General features: G+C 39.1%; 1 protein-coding gene across 1 annotated transcript in view; it reads right to left on the bottom strand.

Moving 5' to 3' along the window:
- LOC131860390 (uncharacterized) overlaps nucleotides 1-14,270 on the bottom strand; it is a 91,794-nt gene extending 77,524 nt beyond the window's left edge. Inside the window, exon 1 of the mRNA XM_059214795.1 lies at nucleotides 13,944-14,270. Coding sequence (XP_059070778.1) covers nucleotides 13,944-14,270 — 327 coding nt within the window. The remainder of the gene's footprint in view (nucleotides 1-13,943) is intronic.
- Nucleotides 14,271-17,109: the final 2,839 nt, after the last annotated feature.

The raw sequence follows: 17,109 nt of genomic DNA, 5'->3' as shown, positions 1-17,109 counted from the left end.
GACCTCAATACCTTTGCTTGAGACAATGTATCCTAGAAGCTTCCCGGAGGTCACTCCAAAGACACATTTCTTTGGGTTGAGTCGAACATGGTATTGTTCTAGTCTATCAAAGATTTTATCTAAGATGTGGAGATGCCCTTCTCTGGTGAGTGATTTTGCTAGTAAGTCATCAACATAATCTTCCATCATGGTATGCATCATGTCATGGAAGATGGTGGTCATTTCTCTTTGATAGGTTGCTCCTGCATTCTTTAGACCGAAGGGCATTACATTCCAGCAATATGTGCCCCATGGACATGTGAAGGCTATCTTATGTTGGTCCTCTGGTGCGATCTTTATTTGATTGTATCCTGAAAAGCCATCCATGAGTGAAAGCATGGCATGTCCTGCTGTCAGATCCACTATGATGTCGATATTTGGTAGGGGGAAGTTATCCTTAGGACATGCCTTATTCAGATCTCTAAAGTCAATACAAATGCGGATGCCCCCTTTTGGTTTGCCGACAGGAACAATGTTGGATATCCATTCTGCATAATCAATTGGTCTAATGAAACCAACATCTAGGAGTTTCTTGAGTTCTATTTTGACTAGCACTGCAATCTGAACATGCATCTTGCGAAGCTTCTGCTTGACAGGTTTGGCTCCTTTTGCTACGGTGAGGTGATGCATGACTAAATCAGGATCAAGCCCAGGCATGTCTGCATATGACCATGCAAAGTTGATCTGACGCTTCTGGAAGAACTCTATAAATTTAGGTTGTTCCTCTAGAGTGAGAAGAGATGCCAGATGTATGAGATGAGGATTTTCAGGAGTCCCCACATTGTATTCTTTGGTTTCCTCGATGAGAATCGTTGATCGTTCCTGTTGTGTACTAGCAGGGAGAATGTCAAACCCTTCATCCTCAGGCACCTCAGAGAGGTTTTCACCATTGGATACGCTCTTTCTTTTTACTTTTGTTGGATCAAACAGTGCCACAGTGTGGTTTTCACTAGAAGATCCATGTTTTAATGTTATATTTTTGCAGCTGAAAGGTTTGGCATCCACCCCGAAGTATGCTGCGCTATTGAGTTCAATGGAAAATCCAGCTTTGTGATCCCCGCTTGGTAGGTTATCCCTTAATTACAAAAATTCAATGATGGCCTCATCGTTTTGGAAGAGGTCAAGACATGGGGGATTTGGTTGGTTCCATGTGATGAGTTTAGGGTGGATAATGGGCATTACTTCATCGATTAGGTTAAGTGCGAGAGATGTATTAGTGAGGGTTAAGACGTTATGGTGAAGGTCGTTAATGGTACTCTCCCTGTCAGAATCAGGCGTAGGGTGAGACATAGGGTCTGTGGAAGATGTTTCCAGTTTGGGAACCCAAGTGGTCTTTATCTGTGCTTCTCCATAAATAGGGATATCTTTGCATGGCAGAGGTAGTGATGCATCTTCCTCATCTGAAGTATTAAGTTGTACCGAATCAAATTCCCATTCATGTGAGTCAGTCTCTGAATCACTTTCCAGCATCTGATTGCTATACCATACTGGGATGTCTTTTGAGTTAAACACTACAGGTGTGATTGGTTGATGTACCTTTGTAGTGATCGGTGCTACAGGAAGTTTGATGGGGATAAAAGAATCTGGCATAGGAAGTATCGGCAGTGTTGACTCAGTGGCTTCTGCGGGAACTGCTGGTACCATAGATGCTGCTGCGGGTTCTGATATAGTTGTTGCTGCTAATGGTACTATGGATGTAATGGCTGCTGCGAATGGGATTACTAGTTTGATTGGTGGGATGATTGGTATTGTAGATGGTTGTGTTGGGGTTGTGAGCCTTGATGGGGCAGTCGGGATGGTGCTTGAAGCTACTTTGATAATGAAAGGTGTCCTTTTTGCAATAGGTTGACATAATGGTTTGGTGGGTTTTCCTTTGAATTTGAGTTTAGGAAATATCTCTTTTTCAAAGCCTAGGCCTGTATTACCTTTGGGATTTAATTCTGGTAGCAGAGGTTCATGTCGTCCTTGTTTGCAATATCCTAAAGCACTCTGACCATCATATCCCATTCTTTGCATAATGAGGAGACCTTTGCCATACTGATCTATAGGAAGTCTAACTTGCGGTATATTAGTGGTGATGGGATCTTTATAGATCCAGTCCACTAAGTCCTCATCTTGGGTTTCTTCTTCTTGACTCTTTCCAAGGATGAAAGGCATCAAAGCACATGCAGACGTGTTTAGTGGTTGCTGGAGTAACTGCTGTGGTTTACCATGTGTTCGAGGAGAAGTGGGCATTTGTCCCACACAAAAGAGTTGACTCAAGTTGTATTCCCCGGGACCTTCCTTTGCTATTTTCATCTTAAGCTTTTCTTGCTTTGGTATAGTGGTGTTCGAACTGGAAAGAGAGGCTAGACTTATATATGATGTGGAGGAAATGGCTTCTCTATTATTAGGAATAGTAATCTCTGGTTGATGGTTGATATTATGGCAAAATGCAAAGGGGTTTGCATCGCCCAGAATTGTGATCTCTACACCGTTATGTGGGAACTTGATACATTGATGGTAGGTAGATGGAACGGCTTGCATGGCATGTATCCAAGGTCTCCCTAATAATAGATTGTATGGCAGAGGAAGGTCTAGAACCTGACAGATGATGTGCTTTACCACAGGGCCCACGCGGATTGGTAGTACCACAGCTCCTTTGGATGAACGCTCTGCATTGTCATAGGCTTTGATTGTGATCTTCTTACGAGGATCCACTGATTCTACCGCATAGCCCAATGTTGTGACCAACTGTAGTGTACAAATGTTCAGGCCTGCTCCATTATCGATCAAGACTCGCTTGATCCTGTGTTGGTTGATAAAGCCTTCAATGTGTAGCGAAGCGTTATGAGGTTGCCAAAAGGAAGAGTTATCACTTTCGGAAAAAGTGAGACAAGGTGATGACTTTAGACTTCCAACCATTGCTTGAAATTGGTCTGTATTCAGGTTTCCAGGGACTGACGCCTCTTGGAGTGCTTGATCCAAGATAGTTTAATGAGATGGTGATAGATGCAAAAGCTCTAAAATGGATATAAGCGCAGGGGTTTTGTCTAATTGTTCCACAAGATTGTACTGCTTTGGGATGGAGATGGTGCCTTGTGGAGCTGCCTTTATGGTAACTTTGCCGCGACGCGTAACAACATTGCAATTTGAGTTGGGATTTTTGAAGGTTATAGTTGCAACTTGTTCATTGGCATCATACAGATGATTTACAGTGTAATTATACGCAGCCTATGTATAATCAGTGGTATCAGTGCCTCGCCTAGAAGTGGAAGGACCCCTTTGATCTTGTGATGGAAGTGGATTTTTGAACATCAAATGATCATTATTTGTTGTTTTTGGGTCATGTCCTTCAATTTCAATTTCTCCTCGATCAATAAGATCCTGAATGAGATCTTTCAATCGGTGACAATTACTTGTCTTGTGCCCTCTTCCTTGATGGAATTCACAATGTTCAGTATCTCTCTACCATGGCGGTTTGACCTGAGGCTCATAGTTTGATAGTTTAGGTAGAGTGACCAAATTTTGAGAAATGAGTTGTCGCAATACTATTTCAATGGGTTCCCCTAAGGGAGTGTATGTGCGTTTTTGTTTTTGCTGACGAGGTCTAGGTTCATTGTGAGATGTGATGCGACCTTGATTAGAAGGAACATTTGTGTTGTTTTGAGGTGGAGGATTTTGTCCTGCAAACCAAACCACAGGTTGTGCGTTTTGGATAGTCCGGGCATCCACAACCCCATCATTGACAATATTCTTGTTTTTATTCCAGAAGCTTGGTTTATCACTATTGAAGCGTGGGCGAGGACCATCTTTTGGTTCATTAAAGATTTTGATGAGTCCTTTCTTGATGAGTGCCCGTTCACATTTTAAACCCTTGGTGATCATATCATTAAAAGAGTCTGTGTCTTTGACATCCAGGTGAAATTCCATTTCTTCGTTTAAGTTGGAAATGAATATTTCCACTAGTTCTCGTTCAAGTAACTGAAGAGAATGTCTACTAGACATTTGGCGCCATTGTTGCAGGAATACTGAGAATAGTTCACCTGGTTTTTGTTTGGTGTTGCACAGATCAGCCATGGTGATGTCGCGTTCAATGTTATGAGAGTAATGAGCGAGGAATTTTTGGATAAGTTCCTCAAATGTTCTAATGCCACTTGGTAGTCGGGAAAACCATGATGTGGTTGTTCCTCCCAAGCTTTGGCGAAAAAGGCGCATTAGGTATGTGTCTTCATATGCTACTTCGAGACAAGCGGAATGAAATTCTCGGACATGATCGCGGGGATCCCCCTTTCCTCTATATTTTTCAAATTTGGGTGTTTCGAATCCTCATGGAAATGGTGGCATGTAAAGATTCCTATCAAAAGGATAGGGACAGATGTCATTGAGTGAGAATTGGTTAGTCTTGACACCACTATAAAGCTGTTGGGCGAGATTCTCGACTTGTTGCCGCAACATCTCCATTTCATTTGGAGGAGGAGGTGGTGGGTTACCTCGAGGAATGTTATATCTGATGGGATCTCTACCTCTTTCCTCTTCATGGCGACTTTGTCTTTCTGATGCTTGTCTTAATTGGGCAAGATCAAAGTCAGAGGGGAGTTTTGCTCCTTCTTAAGCGAGTCTTAAGAAGTGAGCATCCGCATTGCTCCTGAGTATTTCGTCAAAAAGTCTATTAAAGAGAGGGTTATGCTGAGCCCTTTCTATTGTTGCAGGAGTGGGAGTACTTGGGTTTTCATCATCTGCATTTCCTCCAAGTGCTTCTTGAAATTCATTGAGATTTTCCTCTTCTTCTTCTTCCCTTTCTATTTCTCGTTGCCTGGACTGTGATCGGGTTTAGGCCATTTTGTTTATAAGCTTTTTGTTGAAGTTGTGTGAAAATGATGATGAGTTTTTGTTGAAATGAGAGATTGATGGTTGGTGAATTGTGTTGCACGTGGATCTCTAGCACCTTTAAGGTGGATGTAACCGAAATTCCTTCTTTGAATTGCTTGTTTGTTTGATAAGTTTTGATGTGATAAGGTGTAGAGAAATCTGAGATGTGTTATAGATTTAACTACCTAGTAATGAGAGGATTCACTCATGAACTAGTTTTAACCTGCGTAGATGTGTCTCTTAGGATGAGCTTATCCTAGATGTAGAAACAATCTAAAAAGTGATGTGATGTGTTTGATTTCAAGCAATATCTAAAAGAGAACTTGGGACAAGAACCTCTTAATGTTTTGAGAGTTGGGATGGATTGATGATGAAGTGATGATGTATGAGTGAGATGATGGATGAAAATGTTTTCAACTTCAATAAAAATTTTGTGTTACAAATGGGACAAACTCAATCTCTTCCCTTTCAGGTGTTGGTGGTATTTCTCAAGCTGTGTTGTATGTGATACAGACGTTTGGGAAGAAGTTGGGATTAATCTTTTCTCCTTGGTTTTTGTGATAACTCAGAGCTCTATATTGCATAAAAACTCTGCGGTTCAATGATTCGGAATCAAATTCGTTTGTTTTTCCTTGAAGGTAGAGACGAATGTGACGCAGAAAGACTCTATGTGAGACAAAGATTTGTCTATTTATATAGAAGAATTTCCTCCTTTTGATCAAAGCCTTTGAGCTCAATGGTCTTCTTTTCAAGTTGATAATCTGATGACGCTTCTTCTTTCGCAAGATGTGAAGAATGGTCATAAAATTTGACTCTTTGTTGTTTGTACCTTGTTTTTGATGTTTTTGGTTGTTTTGACAGATGTTTGGTTGGATGAATACTTTGTTTTTGGGAAGTGATTTTCTGATTTTTCTTTCACAAGAAAACAATGCAAGCACACAAACACAAGAATGTTGCCCCAAAGGCACAAATGAGTATGGGTCTAGATCAACCCAATCCTTGGACTTTTATATAACCCTTCCTTTAGATGTTTTTTAAGGTGTATTTCCAAAGCCTGAAGTCGGCTCAATTTGCACTTGGTCTTGACTAAAATGAACACACTTCAAACACTTTTTATCCCTAAGGTCAAATGGCCAGTTGTGATAAATTTATCCCACATCTTGATATTTCTTTGACTTTGGTACTATATACCTTATGAATCCCGCCTTGGTAGGTAAGGATGTGATATACTAAGTCTTGCATGAGAATAACAAATAGATGATCCCTATGATGGGGGAGTCACCACTTTTATCAAGCCACAAGTGACTTTTCAAAAAGCTATGTTTCTACTCAAGGAAATATGTATGGTGAGTATCTTGGGAGCAAAACCATCTATGCTCTTGCACTAAATTATATTGCAAATATCCTCAATCAATAGAACGGGTGGGCTACTACTTAAAGGTGTTTAGTCATGTTCAATGTTTTTGGACATAAGTTCATTCTGCAGTGACTCACTTAAGAGCCTTGTAACTGGTGGTGGGGCCCATTTGTCCTTTCGGCCAGTTACAGTGTAGGAACAGCTATACCCAAGGCTACAGCTTTCGTTCACACCTGATTTCTATAGCGGCTCGAAGGATTTACCGCTCGAGGTCGTTCCCAAGAGTGATGTGTCTCTTGGCAGGCCTCTCTTAAAAAGATAAAATTTTGAGTGTTACTAACACTTTTCTCTTGCACCTAGGACCACGAAAGCCAAGGGAGAGGATAGTGTGTGTTAGAAGTAGGACCACTAGACCAACTCTTTGCACAAGTGTGCCAAGCACGAAAAACACTTGTTCTTTTTAATCTGTCATTGCAATGTGATCTAACTATTTGGAGATGTTGCTCCAACAGTCATGGTGTTCTTTTTAACTTCAAAGGCAAAATATTTTGTAAACTAGGAACTTTGAAATCCTAGTCAACTGAATTGAAAACACGTCTTGCTTGAAGTAAAATTGTTTTTGAGCTTGAAGGAAAAATGGCTTGTTCCTTTTAGATCGCCCAAAACAAAGTGTTGATTGTAAATTTCTTTTAAGTTGATGCAAGAAAATAAATTTTGTTTTGTTGATTTTAAGCACCAAAACGAAGTTTGTTTCCTAACTTGCAAGAAATAAAGTTGTTTTGTTTAAGTTTGTGGTTCTTTTTACCTTGGAACAATGAAATTCTTTTTAAGAGCCCCAAACAAATGTGTGATTCTTTTTTAAAAGCCCAAATTTGAAATGTGAAGTTAATTTTAAACCAAAATAAAAAGTGAATTCATTTTTAAAACCAACTTCAAAAACAAGTTAGTAAAAAAATATAAATCTACTTTTTAATCTAATTTAAATCTGCACAAAAGAGAAAAATAGTTAGTAAAATCCACCTATTTGGTGGGCTTCTACAAGCCTAATTTTTTTTTTTTGGGGGTTTTTTTTTTTTTTGGTTACAAGGTGATTTGTACAACGTTTTGTTACAATAGCGCTAGTCTGCGTTTGAACAGAGGCACTATTTAACACAAACGTACTAAAAGAAAGGGAAAGACAGAGAAGGCAAAAGCATTGAAACAGGGTGAATAGGGCCAAAATAATGTCAAACGCACCAAAACAGTGTCAAAAGCGCAACCTGTGTGACATTTTCAACATTCAAACATGTTATTGGTTAAAAAAAAAGTTGATCTTTTTGGTGTTTGGATTCACGTCGGGTTCACCAAATGATGCTCTGCAAAAAAGGATTAGAAAATCTATTTGATGGCAACACACACAAGAGCACAAGAAACAAACGTTAGTGTTAGCAACAAAAGATTATCCTAAACAGGCATATCAAGAGAGATATTAAGCATGAAATAGAAAGCATATAAACATAGAATAAAATAGCTAATCAAGATGCTCATAGTTGCTCCTCCCTTGTTCCTCTCCTCTCCAAGTCCCAAATGAGTGTAGGTCTCATCTTTTAGCACTAGCCATTGATGCCATATGGAGATTCAAGATAGTTGAATATGATAAGCAAATGCTATGCAAGTGTAGATAGTGATGCTATGAGAAAGCTCTATGCTAATGCCAGTATAACAACAATACTCTAATGCTTCTCTTTTTGCTTGAGGAGAAGGGTTCTATTTATAGAAGAAATGGGGAAATGAAGGGTTAAGATTGAGTAATCTTAACAAGGGTTAGGATTGAAAGATATTCAATCCATGTGAGACTTTCAACCCAATCCCATGTTGACAAGTGTCACCATGAGGAGGCTTGAGAGGAGAGATAAGGAGCATTAAATGCTTGAGGGGACATGATGGTTACCCTAGTCAAAGAAATAAATGCTTTGAAGAGACACATGGATTACATGAGGGTTAAGTTAGGGGTCAAAGTCCTTAACCATGGGTGCAAGTGGAATTAACCATTAATGGTCATGTAAGAGCCATAAGTGGTTTGGAAGACTTTAGAGGTTAATTTGTTGAACACACAAATCATTAATTGCTTTTCAAAGACTTTGGAGTCTTTGAGAAGTGACTCCAATTTTCTTAGGAATGTGACAATATTTAGGGGATGGATTAGGTTAATTAGGAAAGGTTTAGAAGAATCTAGAAGGGGTTTAGGCATGCAAGTGGATTTTGTAGGAAAATGCAAGTGGGAGGAATTTTGGTATTTTCAATTAAAATAAAATCATTTATTTCAATTAAATGGTGTAATTTGCATTTGGATAAATATTCAAATAAATATTAATTTATTTAAATGAGAAAAAGGAAGATAAAGCATTAAAATGCTTGAAGACTTTGAGGAAAACCATTAAAGGCTTGAAGACTTTAAGGAAAACCATTAAAGTCTGAAGACTTTAAAGCCATCAAGTTTGAAGACTTTAAGGGAAACCATTAAAGGTTTGAGAAGACTCTAGAAGGAAGCCATCAAGTTTGAAGACTTTAAGGGAAACCATTAAAGGCTTGAGAAGACTATAGAAGGAAGCCATCAAGTTTGAAGACTTTAAGGGAAACCATTAAGGTTTCAAGTGGGTGAGGATAAATAAGATTTTAAATAAATAATTTATTTAAAATAGTTGTGCAACTTGCTTTTGTAGGAAAATACAAGTGGGTGGAGGATAAAGGTGATTTAAATAAATAATACATTTAAAATAATTGTGCAACTTGCTTTTGTAGGAAAATACAAGTGGGTGGAGGATAAAGGTGATTTAAATAAATGTTAATTTATTTAAATGTGAGAGGTGGGATTTTGGGGGATTTAAATAAATATTAATTTATTTAAATGTGAGAGAATATTTAATTAAATAAATATGATTTATTTATTTAATTAATGGTTTGAATTTGGTTAAGTGAATTAAATCAAATAAATTGAATAATTTATTTAATTAATAGGAGAAGAGGGTTAAGATGAATTAATTAAATATTAATTTAATTAATTATTAATTGATGGTTAAATAATCAAATAAATACTAAGTATTCATTTAATTAAGTGGACAGATTTATGTGACTACAGTGTTCAAATTTGAATTTTTTTTGAAAAAATTGCCCATATTCGTCGGAATTCCGACGATAATTCAACATTTAGTTTCGACGGAGAAGGAATTGGCAATGATATTTTTGTTTTTTTAGAAAAAGTGCTCGCGTTTGTTGGGATGAAGAGGCGGGAATAATGTTTATCAAATGTCTTGGTATTTTTTTTTTTAAGTAATGCCCGTAATTCTGATGACCGCAGGCATTACTTAAAAAAAAAAAAAAAAGACCAAGACATTTGATAAACATTATTCCCACCTCTTCGTCCTGTCGACCTCTGCGATCACCAAAAAAATGGGGCAAATTGACAGAAAATAAAACTCAACCATTCTCACGTTACTGCCCCCAACAGCGTAATAATGGGCGGGTTTCATCAAGGTATCATCACTTCGGTGAATTGAACATACAATGGGCAGAGCCAAGGAGATAGACCAGTGAGCTCTTACACAAGCTTCGAAGGATGCCTCCCCAGTGATTGCAACGCGTACGACCGATCTGGGTTGTTACCCTCTCGACTCTAGATCAATGCGCCCGATGGACGATTAGAGGAGAGCACCCCACCCATATAATGGGAAACAATTCTGGATTGGGGTGCCGCTAAGATCTGGTTGAAGAAAAAAGGTAGGGCATAATCAACCAATAATTTGCAATGCATATTGTGTTGAAAAATATTGTTTTCTTTTCAAATATCTAGATTCAAAGTTTATTATAGATTTATCAGATTAATTGCGAATAGCAGAGATGGTGAGAGGTTTCTGTAATATGATATAATCAATTTAAAAGAAGAATTTCTCACAAGACCTAAACCCTTGAATAATCCTACAATTATGTATTAATTAAATCATTGCATTTTTTTCACATAGATAAGTACTAACCAAAGGGGGTTAGCTCCCTTATGACACAAATAAACCCGACTAGACATAGGTACATACATCCAAACTTGAGGCTATACATATAAAGGAATCTACAAAGCCTAGAGGATGATGGCCAAGTGCACTCCAATTTCCATTACTTTTCCCGCAACGGCCCTTGTGAGCCAGTAGACATCTCTATCTAGCAGCCTTTGGAAGGGGGCAAAATTCCTGTTGATGACTCCAATCCGGTAGACTTCCCAGGTATCTTCTATCAAGGATTTCAACCTTTCCTTCTCTTCCTTGGCACGATCTCTTTCCTCATCTTCAAGGTCCTGGTCATCTTTTGAATCTGAGGAAACATAGTTATACGAGTTGAAGTAACTACCCAACCGGCTAACCCACCTGTCTACATCAAGATTCAAAATCTCATTAGCAATGTCCTGCCCATTCATCACGCGAATAAAACCATATATCCTCTAGATGCATTCTTCCTTCGACCCCAAGATATCTATCATTGGGAAAATCACTGCCTCATAAATGAAACCAGCACACCAGTGTCTACCTCCACCAAGGATGGATACCACCAATCTCCAAACTACATCGAGGACACTTTCATCCGTGAGAAACAACCTTCTGCACTGCACTTGAAAGAATTCATCCCTACACATACAACCCAATCCAAAATGATGAACCATCTCTGCATCTCAAGACTCGAATGCTTTCTCCCTTCATCATGATAACCCTTATACAATGATCAACTCGTGAAGCCTTGAGTAATGTATGAAATCAATAAGACCCATCTGCATCATCCAATCTGCTTACTATCCTCGATATCTTTGTAAAAGTAAATGTGTATGAGGTTAAGGTTTAGGATAGGATGTAGGAAAGTGAAGGAGGTTAAGATAGAGGATATGAAAGGTAGATGGAAGGTAATAATGATAGGAAGTGAGGTAAAGGTTGTGAGGTGCGGGCTAGAAAATAGGGTGTAGGAAATGGAAGGAAGGGTCATCCATGTCGTAGTGCTTCAAGATGAGCACATTCACATGAGGGACAAGAAGAGTCATATCACTTTGAGAGTTTTCACCAAGATGAGTAGCCTAAGTATGGACCTCAAATCTTACAAACCTTATAGAATTTGATAGGTGTGATATAGGATTGGTTTTCACCCACAACAAAGACACCTCATGAGGATCCACTTGTAGTAGAGGAGCATATACTTGCATGTTGGGAGCTTATTAGCAGTTCACCTTGAATTTTGGAAATACACATAGAGGAGATAGAAGATTGATCAATACACATTACCTAGCCTCATCATGCATAAATACAAGAGGTAAAGAATATAGAAAACACATATCATGAGCCAAAGAATTATATTCGAGAGTTGCTATGGCAAAGTCTCTTATGGAAAAGGAGGTACATGGGAGGACACAAGAGGCATGAGAGAAGTTTGTAACCTTGATCAAGGGACTAAAGTGTCCATTGGCCTCCCCATCCTTCAAAGGAGAATTTAGAATTACTATAGGATTTCAAAGAAAAACCCAATAGTATCAATATTAGGGACAAAGGTCTAGAGCATAGTAGGGGCCATAGGGTAGTCACATGTAACCATCATCGACATAAGGATATTTTAGGTATGAGAGACTATAGGGCTATCAAGCTAGGCCTTCTATGACTCAACAACATTTTAGGGGAGAATCTAATGTTTTTAGTAGTTAGGATCTTCTAATTATGGTGGGGCCTAGCCAACATAGGGTTATATGAGAGGCACATGTTATGTATATGTTAGTATCAAACAGAGAGTGCCCACAAGGTTTTAGACTAGGTGGACACCATCCTAGAATGTCAAAGTGGATAGTTGATATGTGGGTCTTTACCCTCCCAACCACTCAACATATACCGCCATGGGTCTTTACCCTCCCAACCAACCAAAGGTCAAAGGAAGATTCACTGCTGCAACACTCACTTTTTGTGACAATCTCAAGCACTTAGGATAGTCACTCCTTTCATGGCCATTCTTCTTCACAATGCTCTCTAACATTAATTATGATGATAGTGTAAAGACCCACATATCAACTATAAAAAATGAGAGAAGAAACATTCATGTTCTTTTGGTACTTTGTGATTTCTAAACCATGTTTGAATCTTTCTTATCTTAGGTGAAAGAATCTTAGCATGATTCCTTTAAGTACACAACCTTAGATACACAATTCAAAATTTATGACATCATACCAATGGATAACAATTAGATCTAGGAAATGTCAACCTTCAAAAAAAAGATGAATTTAAACAACTAAAATTTGGACCATGTCCATTATCTAGCCTAAGGATAAAATCATATATGTGATTCTTATATGATTAAAAAACTAGCACATGAATTTTTAAATCTTGCAAGATCATACTGCAAAAGGTCAAAAGGTAGGAATATTATGTCTAAGACTTTTGTTGTGGAAGTTGGGGTGGTTGTCACCTATGTTGCCTTTACTCTATGAAATTTGTAGCAATTTGTTGAATCTTTACACCTCAAATTAATCATTGATAGTGTTGAGTTGGTTGATGATAATTGATTAAATGAGGGTAGAAACAAATACTAGCTCCCTCATCTTGTGTCTATGTCTATTTGGCTTGTGGTACACTAGGTTATCCTAAAGCAAGACACATGTCAAGGTTCGTATAAGAGTGTATGTGAGTGTACTGTGTTTGCTATGTAGAATGTTTTTTTTTTTTTAAGATCGATTGCCAAAATAAAATCAGAGCACAAAGTCAGGTTACAATAATAGTGACCAAGTTGATTACTCCATCAAATCCCCAACCAAGCTAAACTGCCTTAAAATTTCAAGAAAAAAAAAGAATAAGTTTATACGATTAAGAGTAACGTGTAGAGCTTCAAGTCAACATCAAATTACATTTGTTAGAGTAATTGGGTCTTTACTTGATTAATTAAACAATATTTGTTTAATTCTTTAAGTTCCCTATTATCTCTTTTTACACTTAAGCTAACATTAGGTGCATGATAATTAATTCTTTTATTAATTATTATGTGCAAGCCTAGGGTTTTCCCTTTTAGGGTTTCTTGACCTATTAGAGGTTAATTTTCTTTTCTTTGTATTATTATCTCATTACACATTTTGGGTGAATATTGAGCTCTCATCTTTTGAGCATATTTTCTGTGTTCTTTGATTTCCAGTTATTTTTCTTCCTTGCTTCTCCTTGTAACAGATTGTTTTAGCTTGCAAAAGATCTTTAGGCTCCTATGGTGTTGTGTTTCTCAACTCTCACATGGTATCAAAGCTTTAGATCTGCAGCTATTTGTTCTTGTTTTGAGAATTTTTGCATTGGAAGTAGATCTAGGGTTTCAGGAAGTTTTTTTTTGTACTTAGGGATAGGCCTTTTTTTTTGAGCACTATGGGCCGAACTAAACCTCACCATCATGCTCAGAAGGCCCAAAAACCCCTATAGTCATATAAAACTTGCCTAGTTTTGACTCATGAGCATCTAGGGGTGATTTTTTCTCCAAAACTAGGTCATACGGCTCTAGCACACAAATTGAGAAAAAAAATTCAAAAAAATTATTTTTGCCTTTTTACAGCATGCAGGCCTAATTTTTTATTTTTTTTTTTAAATCATCAAAAAAAATAATAATAATAAAAAAGGCCTTCGAAAAAAACAAAGGAGGGTTTCAAAAGTTTTGGGTTGCATTTTTAGGGTACCGGACCTGACAGTTCGGTCATCGTACGACGCCTACCAGACCTATCAGTCCAGCCCTGCTGACCCCCCCTTCTGACTCTCGTCAGCCATCTGCCGCCCCAACCAGCAGCACCAGCAACCGCCAGTAGTCTGTCACCCCAGCCAGCAGCGCCGCCACCACCTGGCTCCACTACCACCCCCGCCCGGCCTCCTCCTCCACCACCCACCGCTCCTCCTCGGAGTACCGCTGGAGCACTGCTTGTGCGCCACCTCCTCCTAGCTCCTCCACCGGACCTCCACCCTCTTGCCTTTTTGAGGGGGGGTTCATTTTTTGGCCATATCTTGAGCATCCAGAGTCATTTTTTGAAAAACGAATAGGCGTTGGAAAGTTGGTTCCAAGCCAAACCTTTTGGTGTTGGATTTTTTTTCCTAATCTTCTGTTTGATTGTAATTCTTTCCAATCAAATTTGAGCCTCTTTTCTGCACTCCCGACCTGTCGTAGAATGAGCAAACGGACTTCATTTTTCGAAAACGAATAGGCGTTGGAAATCTCTCAACATGATCTATTCATATTTGTGATATTTTTTCTCAGAATTTTTATCAGGTACATGAGATATCAATTTGAAGTTTTTTTGCTTATGCACTACTTCCTTCTCATTAGTATGTACTAGGGTTTGGGTTTATCTATTGTGGGGGGGTGTTTTTTCTTGCTTTCTGTCATTTATATCAAAAATCAAGAACACCAAAACTTTCAAAACAAACAAACCCTTCTGCATCTTCTGTCTATTCTGAAAGATCACATAATAAATTAAAAAAACAAGCAGGTGCAGGTTCAGAGTTTTGTTTTCATGGTAGATCCTTCAGTTGAGCTGTTGACTTCACACAACTATCACACCTGGAAGCCCTACATCATGAGGCTTCTCTAGACACGAGGGTTGTGGTCTTGTTTGGATGAGGTTTAGCCTGTACTGCAGCATCCTTATGAGCTTCTTCAACATAGGAACAAGATAGATGAGGGAGGCCATGGGTTTTCTCTCTTTGCATGTCTCTGACAGTCTTTTATTTCACCTTGATGAGTTGCTTACTCCTCGGGCTATGTAGTTGAAGTTTGATTCTCTCTTTGGGAGGGTTAATGAGATTCAGGCATTACAGATTGAGGCAGAGTTGGTTTCTTTGTCACCTGATTCCTTTCCCACCATTGAGGATTTTTTGAACAAGTTCAAGACTACCAGATCTGTTCTTCAGGGATGTGGCAAGATCAAGACAGACACAAAGTGCATTCATTTGATTCTTTCAAAGCTTCGAGGTCATTTTCAGTTTTTTGCCTCTGCTTTCTACTCCACCATGGATGGCTTGGGTGCTCATTTCAACATGCCTACCTTTGATGTCTTTTGTGAGCATTTGTCTCATGAGCAGTCTCATCTTTCTTGGCTAGATAATCTCTCAGGCTCCAAGAACAAAGCATTGGTTGCTTAGTCCTCTAAGGAGAAGCAAAAGTAGAAACCGAAGCCTAAGAAGAATTATGTCGGCAGTGAGTCTTCCTCCAAGCCATCTCCTAAGTCTGATTCTAAACCTCTATTTCCTCCAAAACAAGGGAAATCCTCACAGTCTGGTGAGTCTTCATCCAAGACTAAGAAGAAATCAGGAGACACTTACATTTTTTGTGGCAAGGAAGGACATCCCGTTTCCAAGTGTTGGAAACATTTAGAGGCTTTAGAGGAAGCCATGCAGCAACATCACATCTCCTCACCTCAGGAATCTTCTCCTTCCACAGAGAAAGGTCATGCTCTCACTGTTTGAGCTTCGACCTATGGGTCCACATGAATACTAGATTTTGGTGCTTCTCACCATATGACACACACTCAGCAGTTGGTTACTTCTCTTGCCTCTTGTGGTATTTCACATATTGTAGTGGGTGACTCAGTTCAGCTTTCAGTATTGGGTTCAGGTTCTATCTCTTTGGATGGGGGTACTCTGCAAGATGTTTTGGTTGTCCCTAACATCTCAAGGAACCTCCTGTCCATTTATCATATTTGCCACTCTGGCTCTGGTAAGACAGTTGATTTCTCACCACATGATGTGGTTATTCGGGACCTCCATGACCCTAATTTGGTCGTGGCTATTGGGAGTGTTGATATTGCATCTCATCTTTATAGATTTGATGAATTTGAGCCCCCTTCGGGTACAGGTTCATCTCTTATAGCACATGCAGATTCAGTGAGCCAACTATGGCATGAGTGCTTGGGTCATGTCAATTACAGGTATCTTCAGCAGATGAGTACACGGGCACTTGTTCTTGGGCTCCCACAGATTTCCTGCATTGATGGTGTTTGTCATGGTTGTGTGCTTGGCAAGCATCACAGAGATCCCTTTCCGAAGGGAAGAGCCTCTCGTGCTTTGGCACCCTTGGAGTTGATTCACAGTGATCTCATTTTGTTTCCCACTCCTTCTTATTCTAAGGCCAAGTATGTACTCACTTTTATTGATGACTTCTCTAGATGCACATGGGTGTACTTTCTTAAGTACAAGTCTGATGTCTTTGATTCCTTTCGAATCTTCAAGAAATTTGTAGAGAAGCAGTCTGGCTATTCTATTCGACGGATTCATACAAATAATGGTGGGGAGTATGTGAATCAAGCTTTCAAAGATTTTTGCACTGAGCATGGTTTACAGCATCAGTTTACTGTTCCCTACACCCCTTAGCAAAATGATGTTGTTGAGCGCAAGAACAGAACTTTATGGGAGATGGCGAATTGTATGATTCAGTCCGAGTCCATGGATTTGTCTTTTTGGGTTGAGGCAGTCAATTGTGCCAACTATATTCAGAATCGGATGCCTCACAAGGCGATTCGACATATGACTCTTGAGGAGGCTTGGTCTCATGACAAGCCTGATGTTTCTTTTTTCTGCATGTTTGGCGGTCAGGCATGGGCTTTTATTCCTAATGCTCAGAGGAAAGCCATGGAGTGGAAGAGCTGACCACTCATTTTTGTTGGCTACTATGAGGATGTTAAGGCATACAGGTTGTTTGATCATGATACCAGGGAGGTCCTGTTTTGATGGGATGTTCAGTTTGATGAGCGCCTTCCCATAGTGGATACCCCGACTCCAGTGTCTACTCCTCTGCCTACTCCTTCCACTCCATCTCTTCAAGATCTTTTTGAGGATGATTCAGATGATGGTGCTGAT

Source organism: Cryptomeria japonica, chromosome 11, assembly GCF_030272615.1.
Source record: "Cryptomeria japonica chromosome 11, Sugi_1.0, whole genome shotgun sequence".
Lineage (NCBI taxonomy): Eukaryota > Viridiplantae > Streptophyta > Pinopsida > Cupressales > Cupressaceae > Cryptomeria > Cryptomeria japonica.
Note: the sequence above shows the minus strand (reverse complement) of the source record. Positions and strands in the feature narration are given on the sequence as shown.